This window comes from Microchirus variegatus (assembly GCF_963457635.1).
Source record: "Microchirus variegatus genome assembly, chromosome: 16".
Lineage (NCBI taxonomy): Eukaryota > Metazoa > Chordata > Actinopteri > Pleuronectiformes > Soleidae > Microchirus > Microchirus variegatus.
The window spans coordinates 22,693,120-22,718,681 of record NC_139817.1 but is presented as its reverse complement, the minus strand read 5'-3'; the positions used below and the strand labels follow the sequence as shown (position 1 = coordinate 22,718,681).

Sequence of the window (25,562 nt, the reverse complement as noted above, 5' to 3'; positions counted from 1 at the left end):
ATGTCTCGCCCGGCTCCGTCCCCGTCCCCCATCTACACCCTGAGGGGAGCTGGTGGGCCCCTTAACGCCCTTCACTTCAGCTGCCTTACAGGGGACACTCCCCTCTTATTTTCTGGGTTAGTCCTTTATCTCAATATTCATATTTGTGATTCCTTTTTGTCCCCAAACGGAGAGGATTTGTTTTTGTTAATTTCTTCCTCTTTTTTTGTCATGGGCAGACTTAGGAAATGTGATTACAGGGTGTTCACAGGGTCTTAAAAAGTATTAAAACGTCTTGTCCATAGAATTGGACTGCAAAAAGTGTGCATGAATGTAGTTATTTTCCTCTTCGTGTTTGAAAACAACAATGCTCAGGCATGCTCGCCCTGCAAAATAAGCTTGCGAAATAATATCCGAAATTGTGCTCTATAGATTTAATTGTAAACTAAAACTGTTAAGTTAAAAGTTGAAAAAGGCTTAAAAAGGTATTGAAATTAACTTCAGGATTCCTGCGTATACCCTGGAATAATTTGGTGCATTCTTATGTCTATCATCAGAGATGTTTACACGTCAACAAGTTTGTTTTATTGCAGTTGATAATTAGACACCAAGCCAGTCATTAGGGTTTGAGTGACACAATGACCTGTTGAAATAGTTTTGATTAGGTTAGCACATTATTAGCTGCACAAAAAAAATAAAAAAGGATCATCACTGTGATATGTGATATCGCTTCATCATGATGGTTTTGTTTGGCCAATAACTTATTATCAAGGTTATTTTTTATTTATTTTACAATTTTCAATATGAGAGGGGAATTAAATTCCCCTCTCATATTGCAACACCCTCATACCCCAACTACTTAGTGGGCCAAGAAATAAAAAGAGAATGTGTTAAGCAATTGCAATGAAAGACACAGCAGTTAGATTAAAATGATTATGTTTACATTCATTTTTTTTAGATATTATATTGTCTTTGCAAGATTCATCAAAGTTGTTCCATATCACATTGTTCATCAGCTGTACTTTTTTGGTGTTTATTATGATCAGTTTGTGTTGGAAGAGTTGACTGTGTTGACTGCTGTTTGGTTCTGCAGGTCAGGACATGGTGTCGTCCATATCTGGAACCTGAACAGCAGGAGGGCTGAGAGGATCTTAGAAGGTCATTCCGGTAGCTCGGTTATTTGGGTCAACACACTGCAGTCAACAGGAGCCCTCCTCAGGTCAGGATAATGTTATAAGGTCATAGGTTTCTGATTAGCTTTCTCACTTCATGGAGCGCCTCAGTAAGTACATGCACAGGTTGCTGTGAAACTTATTCGTCTTCCTTTTTTTGTTTTGGGGCCGTGCAGCCAGGGACGGGACATGCGGGTCTGTCAGTGGGACCTGAGAGAAGGTCGCAGTGAGGTAGTGGACTCGGTATGGACCGGCAGCGTTGGATTCTGTCAGTGCTCCCTGCTGGAGTCGAGCTCTGGGAACTCCCTGCTGGCCTTTGCTGGACAACAGACAGAGGAGGTGAGACATTGAAACAGTGTGAACGTTTATAATCCAGTGCATGCTGGGATATGCTCTTTCCCTCCTGTTGCATTTTAAAGGATAATTGCATGTAAACAAGCTTCAATATTTCAGTGTAATGGCATAATAATGATCTATATATAGTCAATTTTTTCAGATTTGATCAAAAGTTTTTCTTCTTTTTTTGTAATATTTGTAGTGTTTTCATACTACAGTTTCTACAATTATATGAAACTGTCTCAGTATTTAAAGTTATATCTGTAAACTTTGGATACTTTGTTAACATTTCAAAAAATAGGCAGGTGGGAGGTTTGTTGTTGTAAAAGTCTGGCTTGTTTTTTAAAATCCAGTCTGGCATGAACCTGAAAAGACTTCCTATTGTCAGTTTACTTCTTTGTCTTTATGCTCATTTGTGGCTTTTTGCTGTTTGTTGCTTTTTACATGGTCGTTTTTTCCCATGGCCACACTGCTTTGATCTTTTCCAGGCAATCCAATTTATGACTGCAATATGATTTGAAATTAATCAGTGGTTACAGATTTGTATTTTTAATGAGTCGTGAGTCATCGAGACATGTAAGCATTGAGTTTGTGGCCAGAAGATGCCAAACAGCGATCAAAACAGCACCGTTATTAATTACCAGCCATCAGCTGGTTGCAGCTGCTAACATAACATGAAGACTTAAGTCAAAAGCCTGGGATACACCTCTGCGACCTTCTTTCATCAAAGGATAATTGCATGTAAACAAGCAACGTTCATTAGCTTTTGATGTGGTCCAGCACACACTCCTGCAGTTAAAACTAGTCCTCAATGCTGACAAGACCAAACTAATGTTGTTTTCAAACACTAAGAAAGTACCTCAAACTTTTCCCCACAGTGTCCACTCTGTCCAGGGAAATGTCATAGAGGTGGTTCGTATGTACACATACCTTGGTGTCATGCTTGATCACTCCAACAGTCTTGTGAAGAACTCAAACTTAAATTGGGTTTCTTCTTCCGAAATACATTTTGTTTCTCTTTTGAGGTGAAAAAGTGGCTTGTCACTGCAACTTTTTTTTAATCCATTTTAGATTATGAAGACTTGATGTGTATATATATGCCTCTGCTTAATATCTAAGTAAGATTCTAGTTTATCATGTTTCTCTGAGGTTTATGACTAACTGTCGAGCCCTGATCCATCATTGTCAATTGTATTCTCGAGTGGGATGGCCGCCTTTGTCCACCAGAAGGCTGGGACGCTGGTGCACTTTTATTCACAAGGCCATGCTTGGGCTACTGCCCTCTGACATCTGCAATCTAATCACATGGAGAAGTGTTGATTCTTATGATTTGCATTTAAATGATCAGTTGCTGCGGTCTGTTCCATTTGCCCGCATAGAACTGGGAAAAAGGGCTTTCATCTACTCTGCTTCTTCAACATGGAACATGCTGTTCAAAGACTGGAAAATAACTGGACTGATTTCTTTGAATACTTTTAAATCCAGGCTGAGAGCAGTTGAGACGACCACCTTTACTTGTAACTACTTTTCATAATTTTAATTGTGGTCTGTCTGTATGTTGTGAATGTGTAACTTAATAATGATGGTTGCAGTGTGTGTGAGTTGAGGCTGAAGGATGTGGCCCTTGTCATGATAAACCAAATCAGTGATATACTAATAAACTGAATCCTGGCTGACTGGGGGCAGAAGGCAGGGTATACCTTGGACAGGTTGCCAGTCCATTGCAAGGAAAACATACAGAGATTCACTCTCGCATTCACATGTAGGTCAATTTAGAGCGTCCAGTTCACCAAATTGCATTTTGAACTGTGGGAGGGAGCCAGAGTACCAAGATAGAACCTAGAAAGTACTCGATGAGGATGTTCTTGCTGCAGAAATTCTTTTTTAATCTTTGACGAGCTGATTAAGTCATTCACTGGAATGACATCACCTCCAATCTATCTCCTATTTAATATTCAACACCCACAAGTCTGTGCAGCTTTGTATGGAGCCAGTGTGTGAACAGTGCAGCGGGAATGGGGAGAGGGCAGCCAGCGATTCAGCCATCTTTTATTGCCTCCAGATTCATGTTACTTGTTCCTCCGCTGAGGAGCCACACTTGAAAGGGACAGAGCAGTCACCTGATCCAGCCAAACGTGCCTCCGCTAACCCCAGTCCAGCAAGCCAGGCATCAGGGCGCCTGTGACTCCCAGCACCTCAATAATGCCATTGTCCCAACAGACACCAGACAGACAGAAACACACACACACACACACACACACACACACACACACACACACACACACACACACACACACACACACACACACACACACACACACACACACACACACACACACACACACACACACACACACCCATAAAAGGTAGACCAAAACAGGCCACAGCCAATTTTGTCATTTTGTCTCCCCACCCCATTCCACAGACATAACTGGCCAAGACAGATTCTTATCACGTGTCTGCAAATCAAACACCCGCGTAATTAAATTCCCTTCAAGAAACAATACATGCGCCACAAAAACAATAGTATAAGCACTATTTACGTAGGTTAATATTTAGATGTGTAATCAAGAAGACAGGCAGCAGTTTTTGTCTGAAGTGTTTCAGGTGGGTGGTTTTACTGTTTACTACTCACAGTGAGATTCCTGCCAGCAGACTGCTGGCATTGTGGGAACATTAATTAATAGTGTGGGTGTTTTATTTATGGGCAGTGTGTGATGCCACACAGGAACAGTGATTACCTGAGGCACAGGGAAGTCCTTAAAGGCCCTCTTTGTCAGACATGCACGGGTAAACACACAGGACAGATGTGGCCTAGCGCTAAAATACAGATCACTCCCTTAAAGGCTTGTTTCATCTAATGAGGATGAATATGCGAATCATCAGCACAGAGGAAGTCGAAGGAATGAGCTTTAGTAGTGATGTGGGTGTATACACGTACACACACACACACACACACACACACACACTTGCCTGCCTTCATTAAGCTGTGTATTTTATCAGAATCAGTGCCAATGTGTACAGGAAAACACCCTTCATGTCGCAGGGTCAGACTTTAGCAGGATTTATTATAGACAGTGCGGCGGCTGCTCTGCGCTAATGAATTGTCCTGTGCTGTTGTTTGGAGCCACTCTGATGTGCAGAAGTCCTGAATATTCAGAGGACAACTAAATGATGACTTGTAGACAGAGTGTATATACTAACCGCTGCAATTTGTGTGTGTTTGTAACCAGGTCCACATAATGAAAACAGACATCCTGGAACAGTAATATGCTGAGATATAAAGGGTAAATGTGTAAAATAAAACCGAAATTGCACTAGTTTATGTCTTTGACTGTGAGCTGTGAGGCTGGGGGTGCAAGGCCATGAATTACACTTTATCCTAAAGGTTCATTGTGTAAAATCGAGGAGGGTTTATGAGCAGAAATTTAAAGTACTACACTTAAATATGTTCATGAGTGTTTAATGACTTTGTTTGTTTGTAGCCTTAGAATAAGCCTTTCAAATGTCTGTTTAGTTAAGGGCCTTGCTTTAAGGAGGCTGCCATCTTGGAGGCAGAGAGAGTGGAAGAGAGTTGTTAATAATATTGTTTTCATTCTATCTCGTACACAAAGGTCACCGTAGTTACCTGATGTGTTTAAGAGAGGGAGATGTAAGCGGAGGAATCCTCAGTTTGTTGTTGCACAGTTTCACCATTAAGTGTCACAAATTCTTGCACACAGACTGGACCTTTTTAAAATACAGAACCAAGCAAGTTTTTACACATTGATACATAAATCTCTCTTTACCCAAACAGTATCTTAACTCACAGAGTATGTGGACTACCATGGATGTTATAACAGACATTCATGGTTCTTAAAATCATCATAAATTTTCACTCAACTTCTTTAATTGAAAAACTAAATATTAACTCGACAAATGTTTCATGGTTCACAGATGTTGGATCGTTGGTGATCCTTTCACTTTTCTTCATTTTGTCCACTCATTGCCAAAGGTTATCAACAAATATCTGTAAATGTACAGGTTTTTTCCAAAGATGCTGGTCATAATAAACGTTCTACCAGTCATTGCAGGCGTGATGTTGTGATGACTCAAAGATGCGTAGAGCAGCGAGCATAGCTGTTCTCTTATTTTAACTCTCATTTCTCTTTCTGCAGATCCAGATCATTGAGCTGCCCAGTAAGAAACCAGTCTGCACCCTGGTACCAGATGCTAAGGTGGGGATGGTCATGTGTATCAAACTGTGGCAGGTGAGTACCAGACGTTCATAAAGTATCGATTGCTGCACCGCGTTTATGTTATGCGAGTTCCCTTCAAAGAGTTGCATGGTTGTTTTCAAATTGTAGCTTGCAAATCGCACAGGCTGCAGTTCCGTATGTACATTGCATTATGCAACATATCTGATACCGGTTTCTGCTTTTCTGCTAATATTTTCAGTAATTAATACATTTTTAATAGTCATTAAAATCCTCATAATTGATGAAGTACATTTTATTTTTTTTGAACAAGGTCTTTTTATTTAAGACTTTCACAACACATAAAACACACTTACAATACAAACAATAACTAATCCCTATTCACCACCCACCCACCCACCCACCCACCAAACCTGTACCACGAAATCAAAATACAGTCATTATGCATATTTGTTGACAAGGCAAAAATAATAAATAAATAAAAATGAATAAGAAAAAACACATGTACCAACACAAATAGGAGAATCTGTATTATAGAGCCAAATTTTCTGTTTCCATTTGCTCCACAAATGTCAGGAAGGGCTGCCATATTGCATAAAATTTCGACACAGACCCTTGCAGAGAGTATCTTATTTTTTCCAGCTTCAGATATTGCATAGTCTCTTTAATCCAGTGGGAGTACAAAGGAGGAAGAGGGTCTTTCCATCTGAACAGAATCAGTCGTCTGGCCAGCAGTGTACAAAAGGCCACCATATTGGATTTGCTACCTAAATTCACAACCTGTGGAGTGACACCAAATAAAGCAGTAAGAGGGGATGGATCTACTGGTTGCATTAATATTTTAGAGAGAGTGTCGAAAATGGACTGCCAGAAGTGGTGTAATTTTGGACAAGTCCAAAACATGTGTAATAGAGTCGCGGGGCCTTGCTTACATCGATCACAGATAGGGTCAAGCTCTGGTCTGAATTTAGACAGCCTAACTTTCGACCAGTGAAGTCGGTGTACTATCTTAAATTGTATAACACAATGTCGTTGACAAACAGATGATGTGTGGATCCTCCTGATAACTTTCTGCCATACTGCATCTGGAATCTGTTCGTTTAGATCCTCCTCCCATTTGTGTTTAAGACCATCTAGAGTCGATAACTGAAACAAATTGAGAAGGCCATATAGCTTCCCTATAACCTGCTTCAAGTCCTTCCCTAGCTTAAAAATAGACTCCAACAAAGATACCGAGGGGCAGAGGGGAAAGCAGTTGGAATGTGAGGCTATAAAACTCCGCAATTGCAAATACCTAAAGAAGTGGGATCTGGGGATATGAAATATATTAACCAGTTGTTCAAAAGACGCAAAGTTTTTATCTACATAAAGATCCTGTAATGAATGTATCCCACTACTGAGCCACACACCAAAGGCTCCATCCGACATTGAAGGAGGAAACATATGATTTTTCGTTATCGGAGCAAAAAGGGAGAGGCTGTTAAGAGCAAATGATCTTCTGAACTGAGTCCAGATTTTAACCGAATATGCCACAACAGGGTTAGCGGTGTAATAAGACATGGGTTTTACTAGTGGGAGCTCAGTGCACAGTAAAGCTGACAAGGAAGAGGGTCCACAAGAAGTATGCTCCAAAGTTAGCCATTTAGGAGTATTTGAGTTGTCAACATCTGACATCCAAAACAAGAGCGCTCTAATATTGGCTGCCCAATAATAAAACAAAAAATTGGGAAGTGCCATGCCACCCTGGAGACGCGGTCTATGCAATATGCATTTCCGTATGCGTGGATTTTTATTGTTCCAGATAAAGGCTGATATGAGTTTATCTACGGAGTTGAAGAAGAACTTAGTCAGAAATATGGGAAGGTTCTGAAACAGATACAAGAACTTTGGCAATACATTCATTTTGATGGTATTGATCCTTCCACTTAAGGAGAGAGACAGCAGATCCCAACGTTTAATATCCTGTTTCAGATTATCTAACAGGGGCAGAAAATTTGCCTTAAATAAATCTTTAAAGTTACGTGTAACCCAGATTCCCAGATATTTGAACTTTTTTGCATTTGTTTTAAAAGGGGTTGAATTAAAAGAGATGTCCTCTGCAGATGTGTTGACTGGCACTAATTCACTTTTCTGAAGATTTATTTTATAACCTGATATTTTGCCAAAAGCTTTCAATGTGCCCAGCAGAGTAGGGAGACTTGACGAAGGGTCTGAAATATATAACAACATATCATCTGCGTAAAGCGATACCTTACACTCTAATCCCCCTCTGATAATTCCCTTAATAGTAATATCCTGTCGGATAGCTAATGCCAACGGTTCAATTGCAATGGCAAATAAAAGCGGGGACATTGGGCAGCCTTGCCTAGTGCCTCTTTGCAGTTTAAAATAGGGAGAGAGATTATTGTTGGTACGTACTGCTGCCATCGGAGAGGAGTAGAGAGCTTTAATCCAGGATACAAATTTTGGACCGAAGCCAAATTTCCTAAGTGTGTAAAAAAGGTAGTCCCACTCCACTCGGTCGAAGGCTTTCTCAGCATCAAGAGATAATAAAATCTCTGGAGTGTCGGATGGAGAGGGACTATACAGGATGTTAAGAAGGCATCTAATATTAAAAAATGAATATCGGTCTTTCATGAAACCTGTCTGATCAGGTGAAATAATTAAAGGGAGTGCCATCTCAAGACGTTGAGCCAGGAGCTTCGCAAGAATCTTTACATCTGTATTTAAAAGGGAAATTGGGCGATATGAACTACAGTGGAGGGGATTTTTATCTCTTTTTAAAATAAGGGAAATGGTTGCCTCACGCATTGTTGAAGGAAGTGAATTTAAAGAAAATGACTCCTCGAAGACAGATATAAGGAGAGGGGCAAGCACTGCTGAAAATGTCTTAAAAAACTCTGACGGGTAGCCATCAGGCCCCGGAGATTTGCCCCCTTGCAACTTCTTAATCGCCTCTGTAACCTCTGCAATGGAGATTTCATCCTCTAGCACAGTGGCTAGCTCTGGGTCTATTCTGGGAACATCGAGATTGCAGAAAAACTCGTCTAATGTCGACTCATCCTCTAGTGATTCAGAGGTATAGAGGCCGGAATAGTAGCGAAAGAAGCAAGAATTAATCTCCAAATGATCTGTATGTCTTAGATCATTTTCATCGCTTACCTCGGATATGTACTGACTAGCAGTCTTCTGACGTAATTGGTGTGCTAGAATTTTCCCCGCCTTTTCTCCGTGCTCATACGAGCTATGTCTGCACTTTAAAATTTGATTTTCTGCTTGGCGCGTCGAGAGGAGGTCAAACTCTGTTTTAAGCAATAGGCGTTGTTTAAGTATATCATCCGAGGGCGAGTGACTATATACCATATCCAATTTCAGAATATCATCTGTCAGCTGCTTAAGACGCTTGGTGTTGGCTTTCTTCCGCATTGCACAATAAGAAATAATCTGCCCCCTTAAGTATGCCTTCAGCGACTCCCACACCATAGAAAATGACATTCCCGGTGTCTGATTGTGGGTGAGATAGAATTTAATTTCTGTGTTGATAAAGTTTACAAAAGTGTCTTCTGAAAGGAGTAGCGGGTTAAGTCTCCATGGACGATAGCCACAATCCGCAGCGGGAATGCGTAACTTCATATTCAAGGGAGCATGGTCAGAAATAACTATGGACTGATATTCGCAAGCAACTACTATTGGAAGGAGTTTCTTATCAATAAAAAAATAATCTATCCGTGAGAACGTTTTATGTACAGGGGAGAAGAATGAATAGCCCCTAGACTTAGGATTGAGGAAACGCCAGACATCGGCTACACCATAAGTCTGGAGAAAGAGCTTGATTGTTCGAGCTGACTTTGATTCAAACGAAGTTTTAGAGGAGCTACGGTCCAATTTTGGGGAAAGTACACAATTTGTATCCCCACCTAGAATTAAATGATGTGAATCCATGTTAGGGATGCGAGAGAAGGTATTCATAAAAAAGGCATGATCATCCCAATTTGGGGCATAGATATTAGCTAAAATAACTGGGAATCCGTACAGTCTGCCCGTCACTATAACATATCGCCCTGCAGGGTCCGATACTGTGCCAGACGCTACAAATGGAATATTCTTACTAATCAGGATTGCTGCTCCCCTTGCTTTAGAGCCAAAATTGGAGTGATACGATTGTCCTATCCAACCACCTCTCAGTCTATGTATATCAGTAGTGCGGAGGTGAGTCTCCTGGAGGAATGCAATGTCAGCTTTAAGATGACTAAGATGTGTTAATACCTTCCTGCGTTTTACAGGATGGTTCAAAGATTTCACATTCCAACTTATAAAGTTAACCATGCACCCCGAAATCGTTCCTACGTTACTCGTATTAACCATTAGTGTTCATAAAGGACAGTATTCCAGTAATACACCTCGAAACGTCAACAAGACAGAGTTTAAAACACAGAAGACAGTCAAAAATACAATAAAATAGCACAGGTCTGGTGAGTTCCCACCCCCTGCCGCCTAACTGAACATGGCGGCTGCAATACCCTTCGTAAACAAGACCACACATTAAGTGGTGGTAATGGGGAACAACTTAGTGTAGTAGGCCGCTTCCTGCCTAACCTCGTATTTAGTAATGGAGCTAGATAGCGCAATGAGTCTATAGTGACTTTTTAACATCCCTGAAGCAATATATCGTGCAATAAAATTAAACAGATAAGTAAACAAATAATAATCAAAAAAAAAAAAAAATAATAATAATAATAATAATAATTATACGAAAATATATGAAAAAATATTCACCATGAATAAATAAACCTATGCTTCTTGGCACGTATCTGTGTACATAAAACTGAACAGAAATATATGTGGGTACCACTTAACTGAGAGATTGTCTGTACTAAAACAAACATTAACAAGTAAAAAAAGAAAGAAAAAGGTATTCGAGTGGGATTAACAAACCTTCCACAATATAGTATCCGACCATAGGAAAAGAGATGAGAGCAAAACCGAAAAAGGTGTCCTCACTTCGCAACTTCCGCTGCTGGGATGACAGTCTTAACGTAAGCCATTGCCTTCTCCGGGTCCAGGAAGTCTTTGTTATCTCCATTGTAGGAGATGCGGAGTCGAGCTGGGAACATAATCCCATAGCGGATGCCTTGTCGACCACGTAGTAGGTTCCTGACGTTGTTGAACGCAGCCCGGGCCTTTGCGACGCTCGCGGTGTAGTCCGGAAATATGGCCACTGGATCTCCCCTGTACCTGAGTGGGCCTCTCTCTCTGGCTCGACGCAGCACATCGACGCAATCTTGATAGTAGTGCAGTTTAGCAACAATCACACGTGGTTTTCCATTAGGCTTCCTCTGTGCAGGGCCTCTGTGGGAACGGTCCACCAGAATGTCTTTATCCAGATGCAGAACTTCCTTCAGTAGTTTAGAAACTGAAGCAGTGGAGCTCGAGTCAGGCTCCTCTGCAATCCCCACAATACGAATATTGCACCTTCTCATCCGTCCCTCCATGTCCTCAGCCTTCTCCCTTAAATCAGCCAGCTCCGTTTTAAGGTCAGCCACCGTAATCTGCAGTGCGGTTACTTCACCTGAGCACGCTGATAAACCTCCCTCCACGTCGCTGATGGCGGCCTTCATGCTGTCTATGTCAGAGCGGATAGCTGCAGCGCTGTTAGCGATTTCAGACTTAACTTCTTTCAGCTCATTCCTAATGAAGTCAAAGTCATCACTGAGTGCAGACTTTAGTTCGGCTCTAATAATAGCAGATATGTCCGCTCCCAGCGAGGAGATAATGTCCGCTTTCAGGTCCGCGGGGTTCATTTCTGTGGGCGTCTGCTCACCGCTGTTCTTGTCACCTCGAGTCGCGGAGGCTTCGGGCCTAGCGCTCGAGGGGCCGCTGAACTTATATTTACGGAGTTTGGACGTCATTAAAGTAGCGTGTGAAGCTCAAACTTGCTCCAGGGTATTTTGGTCGCGATAGTCAGGGTTTTTTAGCAACAAATATGCAGAAAACGCGCTTTGAAATAGTATTTTTGAAAAAGTTAGGCAGGAGCTCAGCACAACAGGTCTTACTCCATCGCCAGCTCACTAGCGCCCCCATGAAGTACATTTTAAACTGAAGCTTAACTTAAAAAGCATTTTTCTGCTCACATCACAACCAAACAAACCCAACAGCAGAGTATCTACCTTCCCTTTACTGTTTAAGTGCTTATTCTAGACTGGCCTGCTATATTCTGATTGGTCAGGAGCCCTTAACTAGACACATTAAATGAAAAGTCAACAAAGATGCACATGTGAGACATGGCTTGTGATTTACGGCCCAACAACTTGTCCTGATCCATTTTTTCCAGGCGTTTTGTCTCAGCTGGCAGCGAGTACCAACACTGTAATTAGACATTTGGAGCACGGTGGGTTCACAGTGATATATCAGCCTGCAGCTGTACATTCAATCTGATCTGGGCAAAAAAAGTTTGCTCTCAGTTTTGTAAATGTTGTCGAAGTTTTATTTCCAGCCATTAACGAGACCTTGTAATTATTTTCATGGTTAATTATGAACTCTGGGGATTTGGGGAAGGACGCACTGTGGATGTTTCAGATAAATGTTTTGGGCTGTGTAGTTTACAGGCAGTTGTAAACAAAACTGTTATTCTGGACACATTTCGACCTGTATTTGTGTAATACAAATTAGAGTTCCTTTTATAAGTCAAAATATAAAAGCCATAAAGGTGACGTAGTGTTTGTGGTGTTTTCATGGAGACGTGTAGACCAGTTTGTCTCCCAGTGCCTTCTGACACGGTGTTTGTGTTTTTCTTCCTTTTCCTTTGATTTTATTGTAACGCCCACCTTTCATCATCTGATTTATGAACCGATACTGCTTCATGGGTTATGCTTCATCATCACTGTGTTGACTGCCAGAAAACATAATGATCAATTATATCATTATAAATTATATAATATCATTGTAATACAGCGCATGCAGCTGTCTGACTTCAAAGAACAAAGGGCCCAGGTGATTTTAAATCATTTCAGGCTGATTCCTTTCAAGGCTGAGGGCATGTTCATCTGTTACACTGACTGAGTGACTACATACACACGAGCAGTTTGTGAACTTTATCAGGACTCAGTAGGGCTGTGTATTGGCAAGAATCCCTCGAATGGATAGAGGTGACAATTTCTTAGGATACTTTAAGCAACCCCTCATTATCACAACTTTAAATAACATTATATTTTATTGGGACAATATTTTTTTACCCCCCGTTTTGTCAAAATAATCAAAAATGGTAGCAAAACAACTGCCCTCTGTCACAGAAAATGCACATACTGTAGGCTACCCACCGTTTCCTACACCTCACACAGCAGGAGGCAACAGCCAACACTCATCCCCTCTCTCCACCCGGCGTCAGTGTCACACTCTGTGCAGGAAGGAGCTACTGACAATTAACTCCTCTGCCTGTCTCTCCTCTCACCGTCCTTCCCTCCTTTTTTTCCTCCCTCCTTTGAGTAGAGAAGAAATTATTTCCAAGATCGACTCACCAACAGATTTATCGTTGGCCTGTAAGCCATCTCTGATGGATTTTATGGAACGGATTAAATGTGGTGTTAAACTTCACTTTTTTTTTTCCCTCAGCTCAGGAAAGTCCCACACAGCCTTCAGTTGAAATACTGTGCTTCCTCTGAAAAAGGTGACAGAGCTCACTATCTGATTTCTCATAAAAGCGGGGAACAGTGCAGCCTAAAGTACCTCCACATGTTGGGTTGACTTGTGCGGGGATGCAGTGCTCGGCTAGGGGGACAGCATTGATGTATGATGTGCAAGGCTTTTAATGTGAACAGAGGCTGGCGGGGGAAAAGGAAATGTTCCTATACAGATATCCATCACTCTCAGCTCATCACCTTGCTGCCTTGTGGCCATGACATCATGGCGGAGCGGGACAAAAACCGGAGGAAACGATTGGTTCCTTATGTTGAAGTGGTGCCTGCCTTCGGGCCTTTGGCGGCCACATCAGCAAACAAGCTGTTGGTTTCTCGGTTACTTGGGATATTTGAGGAACGATGGCACACGCGCACATTTTTCTTGAATTACATTAAGACTGTATTTATTTATTCTTTTTTTTTTGGATTCGTTAATTTAGTGTCTAGTGTAAATTAGTCACAATCAGCCTGACGCTGTTTCATGTGCAGATGTTAAATTACACTTTAGAAACAAAATTAAATGACATTAACTTTAAATGAATATCTGCAAAATAACATGGTACACGGTTGTGCTTGATTACTCGTTTGAATTGGCATTAAAACATTTATTCTAACTACTCTAAATAATTACAGGGCCACTCAAAAATTATTGAAGCAGTGTTTATTATTAATTCAATGATTCAGTGGAAAAGAGAATGTAATAATAAACTTTCATTATGGTTCATTTGGTCCCTTCAGTAATGTTTTGCATACCATTTAAAAAGAACAATTTTTAGTGTGACATCATATATTTGATTTTTACTGATCAAACAGTTACTGAAATAATGGATTTGCTTTAACTTAAACTGTAAGGAATAACATTTAATTTAGGGCTTATGGTTCAGCAGTTGAATTTAGTTGTCTGACATTATTAGGTTTAGTGTCTCCACAGGTTACCTCATTGCGTTTTTATTGGGGGGGGATTTTAAAACTTCCTTCCAAATGACATCGTTTTAGAGTCGTAAGCACTCTTGCCTTTGCAAGCAAGAAGACCTGGGTTCGAGACCCGTTTGGAACCTTGGGCCTTTCTGCATGGAGTTTGCATGTTCTCCCCGTGTGTGCGTGGGTTTTCGCTGGGTTCTCCGGCTTCCTCCCACAGTCCAAAAATTCTAAATTGACCATAGGTGTGAGATTGTGAGTGAATGGTGCTTTGTCTCTATATGTGGCCCTGCGATGGACTGGCGAACTGCCCAGGGTGTACCCCGCCTATCGCCCAATGTCAGCTGAGATAGGCACACCACCCCCCGCGACCCTCTGGTGGAGGATAAAGCGATAGATGATGGATGGAAATACCTGTTATATTTATTTTCTTGAGTAGTGTATTACCTCAAAATGTTTCCCACACGATAAATTAATATGTAGAAATATGTTCATTTTTTTTCCACTTTTAATTACATCATCCACTTAACTCATTTCTGCTATAAATATTGGGCTAAACCTTCAATAAAGGAAGGAAATATTTGGTTCTACTAGTTAGCCAATAGCCACTGTCTTTTGTTTTGTATTTTTATTGTGTGTTTGCTGTGCGTGCAAACATCTGTACTTATTGTTTTGACTGAGAGACTCTTAATGACAGAAATGACATGCTGTGCGTGTAACTGAATAACTGTGGTCTGAAGCAGCACAGTGACATGCGGCTTCATAAAACAACCCACAGGCTTGAAACCGTTAACTTGTTAATAACAATACAGCTGTTTACTTGATAGTGTGACAGACTTTCTTGTGATAACACGCACTTTGTAGTGGTTTCATTGCACTTCACTGTGCTCCATTAATACAGCTATGAAAAAAATGGCAGTGATCACATGACCGCTAACAGCCGTGTTAGCTTCATTGCTCTCTGCTGCTGCTTCTGCTGCCGCTTTTCCCCTCAACCAGCTCCCATTCATTTGTCTTTCCAGCTGTTGTGGTGATGAATCTCCTCCCTGAGCCCCAGCCCCTCTCCAGCAGAGAGTCCTCTTGTAGAAAGGCCTGTGGAGGATATAATGAATTAGGTGTCTTCCCAGGGTTCCCTGACCTCTGACCCATGACATCATCAATCAAGGAGGTCCTCCACTTAAGTGAAACAGTGGGCCCCAAGCCTGAAATGCTCTGCTCAGGCCCTGCCGGCCTGACCAGGGGCCACTGATTTTCCGTTGTTTTTATTTGTTTTCATAATCCCTTAGTGTTCGTCCTCGCTGATGTGTTTGGAAGTAGTACACAGCTCTGTCTATAATTTGTTTAAAGCTGCGAAAAGAGAATTATGGAGCGTTAAGTGAGAAGAGGATTTAAAGATGGATGAAAAAAGCTGGCAGACGTGGCCTCTTTGCACATATGGAAAAAATTTCTCTCCCTCCGTCGCTTCTGCAGGACACCGTGCGTTCGCTGGGGCCTGAACACACGAATCGGCACATAGTGCACTGTATGTCTTTTCTCTGAATTTATAAGAGAACTTAAATGGTCATCTTAACATAATCGGGTATAAGTGGCTTATGTGTGTGTGAGAAGGTGTTTAAAGGCCAGAGGAATGGACAAAAGTTGGATTAATCAAGTTATCCTTCTCTTTCCCTTTGCCTTTCTCTCCCTTCTCCTGTCCTTTCTTTCCCTCTCGTTGTCTGTTTTTGTTCACAAAGTAGAGACACATTTAAAAGAAGCTATAGCAGACACTGAGAGGTTTTCTGTGACGCCTCAGGATGGGAAGACCTCATTCGTCTATAGATTTACGATCATTACGGGTTGTTGTGTTTGTGTCTGGTGCCCCCTTTGTGCACCTGATTTCATTCAAGACTGCATAATTTCTTGTTTTATAATATAAATTGAGGTTTGAAGCATTACAATTAGTGAATCACAACCATCACTGCCATTTTCAGATTTTGGATTGTTGTGTTCTTGCAGTCCTTGGATTCAATTGGAATCGATCAAGAAAATAGTTTTTATTTTTAGGTTAGTTTATGGTGCTGTGTGAGCATGTGCATGGAGTGTGAAGCAATTATTGAGGATCTGCTGCTTTACTCTGAGAGTTGTTTAATCAAAAGGAGCAATCAGGAAATATTATGCAAACTATATGATTAATCTAATAATAAAAAGAGTACTTTTTAGTTGATATAATTTGTGGCAACAGTAGGAACAACTTCATGTGTAAAAAAAATAGTCATCTGTTGAGAAAAAAAATGACAGCATATAAAACATGAAGCATGAAAATCCAATCACCGCTGTAGGAGAAGCGCTACTTTTGCAGTATTTCACATTGAAAGTGTATTTATGGGCGCAGGCAGTGAGCTCTGTGGCTCAGTAATACAGATGAGGAGCAAAGTGAGGAGTGTTGTAATGGAGTGGTGGAAAGACGGAGCAGCAGGCTGACGAATGGAGCCCACAGCGTCTCTGAGTGTCAGCGGGAGCTTCCACCATGATAACCTCTGCTCTGCTCAGCTTCCAGCATCACACAGTGGTTGCTGCGGTTTTGACGAAGCGGCTCTCTTCTCATCTTACCTCATACTGATCTTTCCCGCTCTGTCCATCCTCTTATCGTTTTCTCTCTCTTTACAGCCAGACTCTAGACCTGGACCTCTCCTGTTGGCTGGTTACGAGGACGGGTCCCTGTTGCTGTGGGACGTAACCCAGAGGTCCAAGCTGAGTGAGGTCAAAGCCCACCCTGAGCCCATCATGTGTCTGACCTTTGACACCAAGCGTCTGAGGGGCATATCTGGCTCCTCTGAAAAGAAGCTCTCCTCTTGGATACTGGACGGACAGAACAACCTGCAGGTCAGCAGAGGGGACACACTAGGAGAGGGACAACATTTTTCTCTGATGAATCCCTATAGTCCTATGTGAGATACTGAAGTACAGTACAGCATATCATTTAGGCGGACATGATAAATCGTCAACAAAAGTGAATTACAAACCAAAAGCCTTAAAATAAGGACACTCCACTTCACCAGTCCTATAAATGCAAACCTATAAAATAGTTATTGATAAACCATTTATTAATGACCATTTATTCACAGCTATAGTCTTTTTTACTACATTTTTCTAAGATAATTTTAAGAATTCATCATTAACTAATCAAATAAATGTAATACATACATTTATTATTAATTTCCGTGCTGCATATTACTACATGTAGTTACAGAAAACTTTATAATATACGTAGTTTATAATTTATGCATGGGCAAATGCAGAAGTACATCCCAGGATTCTGTTTGGGCTACTGGCTCTATAAAACTGTGTAAAAAAATGTAATATTATGGGCTACTGAAGTGTCCCCAGTTAAGGTCTTGTACCCTCAACCTGATACAACTAATAGTTGTTCAAGACATTGTGCTGAATGGCATAAAATATTATTTAAAAAAAAAATGAAAGTAATTGAAGAGATTAGAGGGAAGGAGTGCTGACTTTCTCGAGACTCTTTTGGAAAACATTAGGGGCCGAAGAGTCTCAGTGGGGGCTCCTGGGGCCATAAATCAGCTGCTGGTTATACGGTGTTGGCAGGGCCAGGGGCCAAGAGCTGGGCTGAAGCTGTCACTCCACAGTGAAGCCACCCATGCACACACTGACACACATTAGGTCACAATAAATCCACACTTCTAGATTTAAAAATTGCGATGTATTTTTCACATCTATGATAATACATAAGAAATGTATTTGTGTACAGTTGAATTGTTGTTTCTCTTGACTTACAAAATAACATGAAGGGTCTTGTCATGCACACAAATACTTGGGGAATGGCCTTAATTATCTTCTGCACAGCGAAAGAGATCACTTCATCCTTGTGCTATAATTCATTTTATGTAACAGCCAACACTTCAGAGACTAAACGCCTCATTTCAAGCTATATTTTCTCTTGATTTCATGAGCAAAAGGGAATGCTCCCATTTCTCAGCCAAGCCTCATGAATCAAAGCCAAGGGGAACCTGAAGCTGATACAGGACACTGCTGCACAGCAAAAGGCTATTATTCTTTCCAAGGCTTTTTACAAATTATGTCTTGAATTAGAAATGTTTTTTTTTTCCACCTTGAAAACTCGTCGAGAAAAACACAAAAGATTTGATTCACTATAACAGGAGGCAACTAATTATTTGGTTTATTTTGCTCACGCAACAAAATATTGATTCAGCATGTAATCCAGGATAAGGAAGACAGGAAAAAAAGCACATGGAGAGGGAAAGGATCCAACTCAGGGCTTTTAAATTATCCTAAAGTGCAGCTCAGTGTGACGTCCAGACAGCTATCCTCAGTTCTTTCCCACAAAAGTATTTTTGTGTGGCAGCAGTGAAGGGAGCAAGGCGGGTGGAGGCAGATGCCGGGTGGCAAATCCAGGGCCCGGGTTCTGACGGACGACCTGTGAGAGGTAATAAAAATATCAAAACCTCGGAGGCCCCTTAACCAAACAAAAAACACATCTGCAGTAAAGGGAACAGTAGTTCACAGTGGGAGGCTGCAATAAAGGCTGAGGAGGCTATAAGTGCCACAGCATCCCACTTCCCACAAATTACCCCGGCGATACAGTCCAGTGTAGAGCGATGGGCTGGCATGGCAGATAGATGCTTTTTGAGAAATGGAGGGGAAACTGAACGTGACACAACACAGCACCAGTTATGATTTAGTGAAGCTGACGGGCTGTGAAGTGAGCTTATTAAGGCCGGATAAAGACAGATAGCCTCAGGAATGGAGGTTAATGTATTACACATGGCTCCCACAGGCCTTTATCTGCTGTTTGACCTGGCTCGCCAGATATCTCCTCAAAGCAGTGAGGCAACATCTTCAGCCCCTTTTCTTCCACTTTCGTTCTAGCGTGGATTTTTGAAAATGTTGTCGGGGTGAGACGATGAGGCCGTGGGCGTTAGCATTTACAAGCTGTTAAGCCAGATGGACATACATTTAGGCAGGCCACTCAAATGTATTGACATGTGCGGTGACAGGCTGCGCTGAGAGAAAGAAAAAGACAGAGGTCACGGACTGGAGGAAGAGAAAGCAGGTATAGACGGAGGAAGATTAGCAGTGCAAATCAAGCATGGCTGACAGCAAGCTTTTTCATGAGACTGATGACAGTTCTCTGCAGGTGAAACTCCAGGTCCTCTTATTCACTGCTATGTAAAAAATATCCTCACTGTGTTCACCTGCATGTCATCTTCAATGAGTTTCTGTACCTGTCAGTCAGAACTGATCTGATGACCCGACATAGGGCTCAGGTCACTTCAGTCACCCCCAACTCAGTCAAGGGTTCATATAGGAGCAATTAATTCTTAAAAGAGGATTTTAACATTGTGTTTTTAAGGTTTGAAAATGCATAATTTTTGCTTAAAGTGCAACTGTACAACTCACAACAAACTATTATTTAGCAGATCAACTGTTTCTGAATTCTCAGACAATCCTGTCTGGCACCAACAACCGTGCCAGTCTCGTAAATCACCTTGTGTTAAAAAAAAAAAAGCATTAAAACGGGTGCCTGGTCAGGGTTTTCATTTTATTTATGATAAATTTACTCGTACAAAACACACTTTTGTTTGTTTGTAGCATATTGCCATTTCTGCGTTGTTTTTTTTGTTTTGTTTTTATGAAATGAAAAGAATGAGGCAGGGCAGGTTTATTTGTATAGCACATTTCAACAACATTTCAGTGTGCTTTACAATAAATAAAACAAGATAAAAATGTAAAAGAAACATTGAAATGGAGAGGTACATGAAAGTATTTTCATTAGCCAAAAAACAGAACATGAACATTTTTAATTTGAAATGGATACAGGGAGGATGTTTTGTACACACGCGACTAAAAAAAAGTGATGAACCGGCTGTCCGGTGGAGCTGAGATTCACCAGCTGTATCGAGTTTCAATCCTGCTCTTCGGTAGCGAGTAGAAAGAGAGAGGGAGGGAGGGGACTTTGGCCAGTCGGTGTCACATAGACAATGAAGGACTCGCTTCATGCTGGTCCATAATATCATCAAACTAGGTGTTTTGTTATTATTTTAATTGTGTCTATGTAACTTACATCAGCTGTAAGTTGCTGAAAAAGCTTGAACATAGACCTTAAAAGTGCTTGAATTTGCCTTGGAAAAGATCCATGACCCTTGTTTGTCTTGCTTTTGGACTAATGTGTGTCCAAGCGGGCTGTCATCTTTTCTGAATGGGACTGCTCACCTGTTTGACACATCCATCTCCTGCTCTGACAGGCAAGGTGACAAAAGGCTGTAATCTCCCCGCTGCAGTGTGATTCTGGGATATGGGGTGTGTCAGAAATACCTGCGGAAAGCCTCCCAGCTGCTAGGCTTGAGAGAGTGAGTGATGATGGGACATTTCAGTAGAACGGCGTGAACGCCAAGATGGGTGCCAAGACTTGGCGGGAGAGAAGTGCAGCGAGGCTTGAGTGAGAGCTGCCAAGTGGACGCGCTCCTTTTGAACATCTCCTCTGTCGGTGAGATGATATAGAAGAGGATCCTTAAGTGTGAGTTTGTGTTGGATCTGTCACAGAGCCACAGCAGGAGATGTGGGTCCGTGCAGCTGCTGAGCAGAGCTGGTAGCCTCCTTGACAGCTGAGAAAGCTGGCGTTGAGACAGCAAAGTCTGCTCTCTGTGTTTGTGCTGTAACGCAGTTCCGGAAGGAGTGTTCATACAACAAAAACACGGATGATGGACTCTGGGAAGAAAGAGTAGATCAGGCCAAGGCTCTCTCTGGTTTGCAATCGTGGATTTCATCACAGATCTGCAGAAGATAGATTTTTATAATCGTGTAACTCGATTTCATAATTTCACCTCATTCGATGTCATAAAGTCACGTATTACTGTGTCAAGTGCTGCATTTAAAGGATGTGTTCAGTGGAAAAAAAGCTGGGCTGCACCAATTTGACGGCCCAATTTAAAATCACTGGCCATCTTAAAACCCAGATTTGTGACTCGAGGCTTAACATGCAGTGCCAAAGGGGCCCAGGTCAGGGGGGAGATGATTATTTGTTAAAGGTCACCTCTGTATAAATGGAATGGACACAAGATGTACATTCGGACACTGCTATACACCGTATTTGTTTTTATTTTGAAATGAAGACCTCATCAGTGTGATTGAACATCAGAACTGCTGATGATTATCAATGAGTGAGTCGATAATTTCATTGAGTCTTGTTCTTGTCACATGTGCTGACTGAGCACCGTTATGTGTTAATTGTAAAACAGGACAACCCTTTTTTTTCTTTTCACTTTTTCTTTCTGCTTTCTCAGACTGTGGAAAGTAAAAAAAAAAAAAAAACAATTATCCACCCGGCCCCGCTGAATGACCATTTCTCCATCATTAGCCGTTTACTGCTTACGTTTGACCCTTTAATGAAACAAATGCCTTTTCCCTGACACAAACTATGGGAAGCAAAACAAACAAAAACAGACACTTAAACCCATCATTATCAGGCGGCTAATGCAAACCAGATGCAGTGAGGTTGTGGCATACCAGATTCTTGAGGTAATAACAAAGCTCCTAACAATCTTTCACCCCCACAGGTTTCTTTGTATCAGCGAATCTGGTTTGTTTGTTATAACCAATCACTGTGCGTCATTCTAGTGGTACTAGCGATGGGGTAAAAAAAAAAAAATGATTGCGTGTTCTGAACTTTTTGCTTTGTTTTTTGATCAATGACATTCCTCCCTGCTCTCGTTCTCCCTTGCATTCCACTTTATTCACTTGGGCTATGAGTACCTGGCTTATATTTTCCACATGCAAGTTGTGGATGGTTTCTGCCCGGAACAGGAGCACGCAGATGCATTCTCCACCATCTCCTCCCGTCCAAGGCCATTAGTCTCCTTAGACGATGCTTATGAAGTCAATTTTACGCTGTCCAGTTTGATTTCAGCTCCTATATCCAGATGTTTGTGTCCCATCTAGTGATCCTTACCGTGTAGAAAGAGCACGTTCCCTCTGCAGGAATGTCCAGCACAGCAGGCCCTTCAGATGGCTATCTTCACCACCATTCATTATAATATGTCAGAAAGTTGCCCCTTTAGAGAGATTGATACAGTCCTTGGGACACTGTAGATCACAGGGAGAGCGAGCCGTAGCTAATCTTTAGCAGGCAGATGTTACAACAGTGTATTTATCGGGTCTCTTCTCCTGTTGACCGGACCTTTCAATGCGAATGTAATTCATCAGAGGAGCTTAAAGCAACAAGGCCTCTGCAAACAAGTGTTTCAGCGAGATGCTCCGTCTCTCTTTCTCTGAAACTGTGACAAAGGTAACGCGGCGCTGCCGTGCGTCCAGATCAGGCCTCCCTAACTCCTAAACCAAATAGTGGGACGCAGAGAGGTTTTCTCTCGCCCACTCGTGCCGTTATGTTTCAGGGCTGCTGATTGAGTCCCGCGAGTCTAAGGCCAAGTTTGACAGAAATCTAGCCTTGCACTTGGACCTCCGTCATCAGAGCAGCTCGGTCAGTGTTTGTGTTGGCCACAGTTTCTTAGAAGGCAGTGATGAACTGAATAAATGACCCGTTCGCTAACGCCGATCACAGGTTTTGGATTACTCTGAGAAATTCCACAAATGCCTCTTTCACACTAAAATTAGGATCTTTGATTCCGTGTGACCCCGCCAAAAAATAGGTGATTAGTATTTAGTATTCCTACTGCCTGTGCATCAAATGTGGCAAACGCACCAGAAGCAAAACAAATCAGACGAAGTAAACAACGGTGAGACAAGGAATTTTAACTTAAGATTTGAAGTATAGAGCTGAAACAATTACCCGATTATTAATGGATCAAGAAATTAATCGGCATATATTTTGATAATAGGTGAATCGGTTTGAATCTCATGATTAAAACAAGATTTCCGCTTCTTAAATGTTAATATTTTCTGGTTTCTTTTTCTGGACAAAAACAAGACATTTAAGAACATCATCATTTCCAGGTTTGACAAACACTAATTGACACTTTTCAACATTTTCTGACACTTTATGGACTAAACGATTACTTGACTAATTGAGAGAATAATCGACAGATTGATCGATTATGACAATAATTGTTAGTTGCAGCTCTAATTTTCAGTGTTCTTTCATCGTTGATTCCTTAGTCAAGATTAGTTAAGGGCCAACCTTATTTTATTAAATGATAAAACAATGTAACTCTCCCAATGACGACAGATTGGTAAAAGTTGCATTCTATTGTTAATATGGACTTATAATAATTGCAAAGTAATATAAATTTAAATCTGATTATCTTAAAGTTATGATTAATCATTTAATCTCTGTGATTAATCACAGTTGCACTGTTGTCTCCCAAGTTGTAAAGTTAGCTAAAAATACTGTATTAATGGCTATGTTGACAGCTGGAAGATGAATGGATATGTTGGCATTGTGTTGGAAATGATGCCGGACTTTGTTTCACGGACAAAAATGAGGCGGACTAAGAAAAAATCTGCATGTTCACCTTGGTCTTGTGTTCCCTCTAATGCTGATCAGGGCAGATTTCAAAAACCCCTTCAAACTGAGGACTATATGGAGTTTTTTTTAACCAGTGGGAATAGGGTAAAAGAAATATCGTACTCGGATTAATAACAATTATTTTAAAAACTTAATTTCTAATGTTGGACCAGATGCAGATGTTAACATACATGACTCCAAGACATACTAATGTGTTCTCATCCTTTGCTTTCACAGCTCCAGGACCTCGGTGTGATGTTAGTCAACCCCGGTGTTTCCCAGCTCTGCATCAGGGAGGACGGTAAACTTCTGGCTTCAGCAGGCTGGGACCATCGAGTGCGCGTGTTCGGCTGGAAGAAGCTGCGACCACTAGCTGCGCTTCAGTACCACAGTGACATGGTGTTAAGTGTGGCCTTCTCAGACCACCAGGACCCCAGAGAAAGACTGCTGGCTGCTGGTTCCAAAGATCAGAGGATCAGCCTGTGGTCAGTATACAGCGAGGGAGCCAACAGTAGCTGAACGTCTGAGCTGGAATAGGACAAACAGACTTTTACTCAAACTTTATCTTCTGGACTGATGCAGGGATTCAACTGCTGCGGGATATTTCCTACAACCTTAAATATTCAATTAGACCTCAAAGATTTTAAAAAAAGTTGTGCCACAGAAGCATTCCTGTTATTTAGCTGAACCACATTTTAAAATGGGTGGACAAAAATAATAAAAAAATACAATGCAGTTCACCAAAAAGTACACCCTTTAAAAATGCAGCTGAAAGAACACTTCATAAAGAAAACTGAACAAAGAACATTTCAAGGAGATGAGGTTTAGAGCTGGACTTTTTTAGGATATATAAAATTGCATTAGCTTTTTGGGTTTACCTAATAAATCCATCTGATATAGACCAGAATATGAAGATGACTGCATTTCAGATCAAGGCCTATTCCTGACATAATGATATATTTAAACTCTTGCCTTTTAAAGATAACTTGTCAGAGCTGTACTAACATTAGCTATTCCTTTCAACAATAACCTTGTTGAATAAGATGCATTCACGACCAAAGGATATGCTAATGTAAATAAAAGAATACCCAAAGTTTTTACATTAAATATACTTGCATGAATCTCACCATTAGAGCTGCGCAATTAATATTCAGTGATCCAATATTAATCAAAAGATAATCAAAAACAAGTTATTTGATGAAGATGTGACAAAATGGATATGAAAATGTTAAACTCTCTGATTTTGATCAATTGTGAAAATTACAAATTAAATCCAAATGGTAGTATCTTACGAATCATTTTAACATCTATCAGATGTAATTGCAATATGATTATTTATTCTTAATCATATCGTGCAGCTCTGGCTTCTGTCTTTCAAATAGTTCATTCTGCATTAGCAATGTTTTCTAAAAGCCTGTTGTGATGGTTTGTGCAGCTAAAGGTGATTGTGTTGACTTATCTGATAGGAGATTTGCTTCAGTGGACTTGAATTTGTTCTATACAGCGCACCTGAGCCGCTGTGTAATCCAGTGTTGTTATTCTAGCAGGTCGTAGGTGAACACACAGGCGCTGCGGCCTGACCTGAGCTGTGTTTGTCAAACAAGGTTAATCACAGCAGCGGACGCAGAGAATAGTGAGATGTTAGTTTAGTAAAGCTGCTGATCTGCTCCTGCTCTCACTGGAAAGCGTTATTTGTCGATGAACTGATTTGTTTTATTAGAAGAAAAGAAGAAGAATGTTACTAAAGGAGAAGAATTTAAAAAGATTTTAAAAGTAAAAATAGTCATCCATTTAAAGTGAATGCAAA

The 25,562-nt window shown here is 41.1% G+C and overlaps 1 protein-coding gene across 1 annotated transcript; it reads left to right on the top strand.

The window, feature by feature from the left end:
- gnb1l (guanine nucleotide binding protein (G protein), beta polypeptide 1-like) lies at positions 1 to 24,843 on the top strand (the record flags this gene model as incomplete). The annotated part of the gene is made up of 6 exons (XM_083902797.1): positions 1 to 116; positions 1,073 to 1,198; positions 1,328 to 1,490; positions 5,645 to 5,737; positions 16,921 to 17,136; positions 23,993 to 24,843. The coding sequence occupies 6 exons, from the start codon at positions 1 to 3 to the stop codon at positions 24,272 to 24,274; spliced, it is 996 nt and encodes a 331-aa protein (XP_083758923.1). The 3' UTR covers positions 24,275 to 24,843.
- Between the last annotated feature and the right edge of the window lie 719 nt (positions 24,844 to 25,562).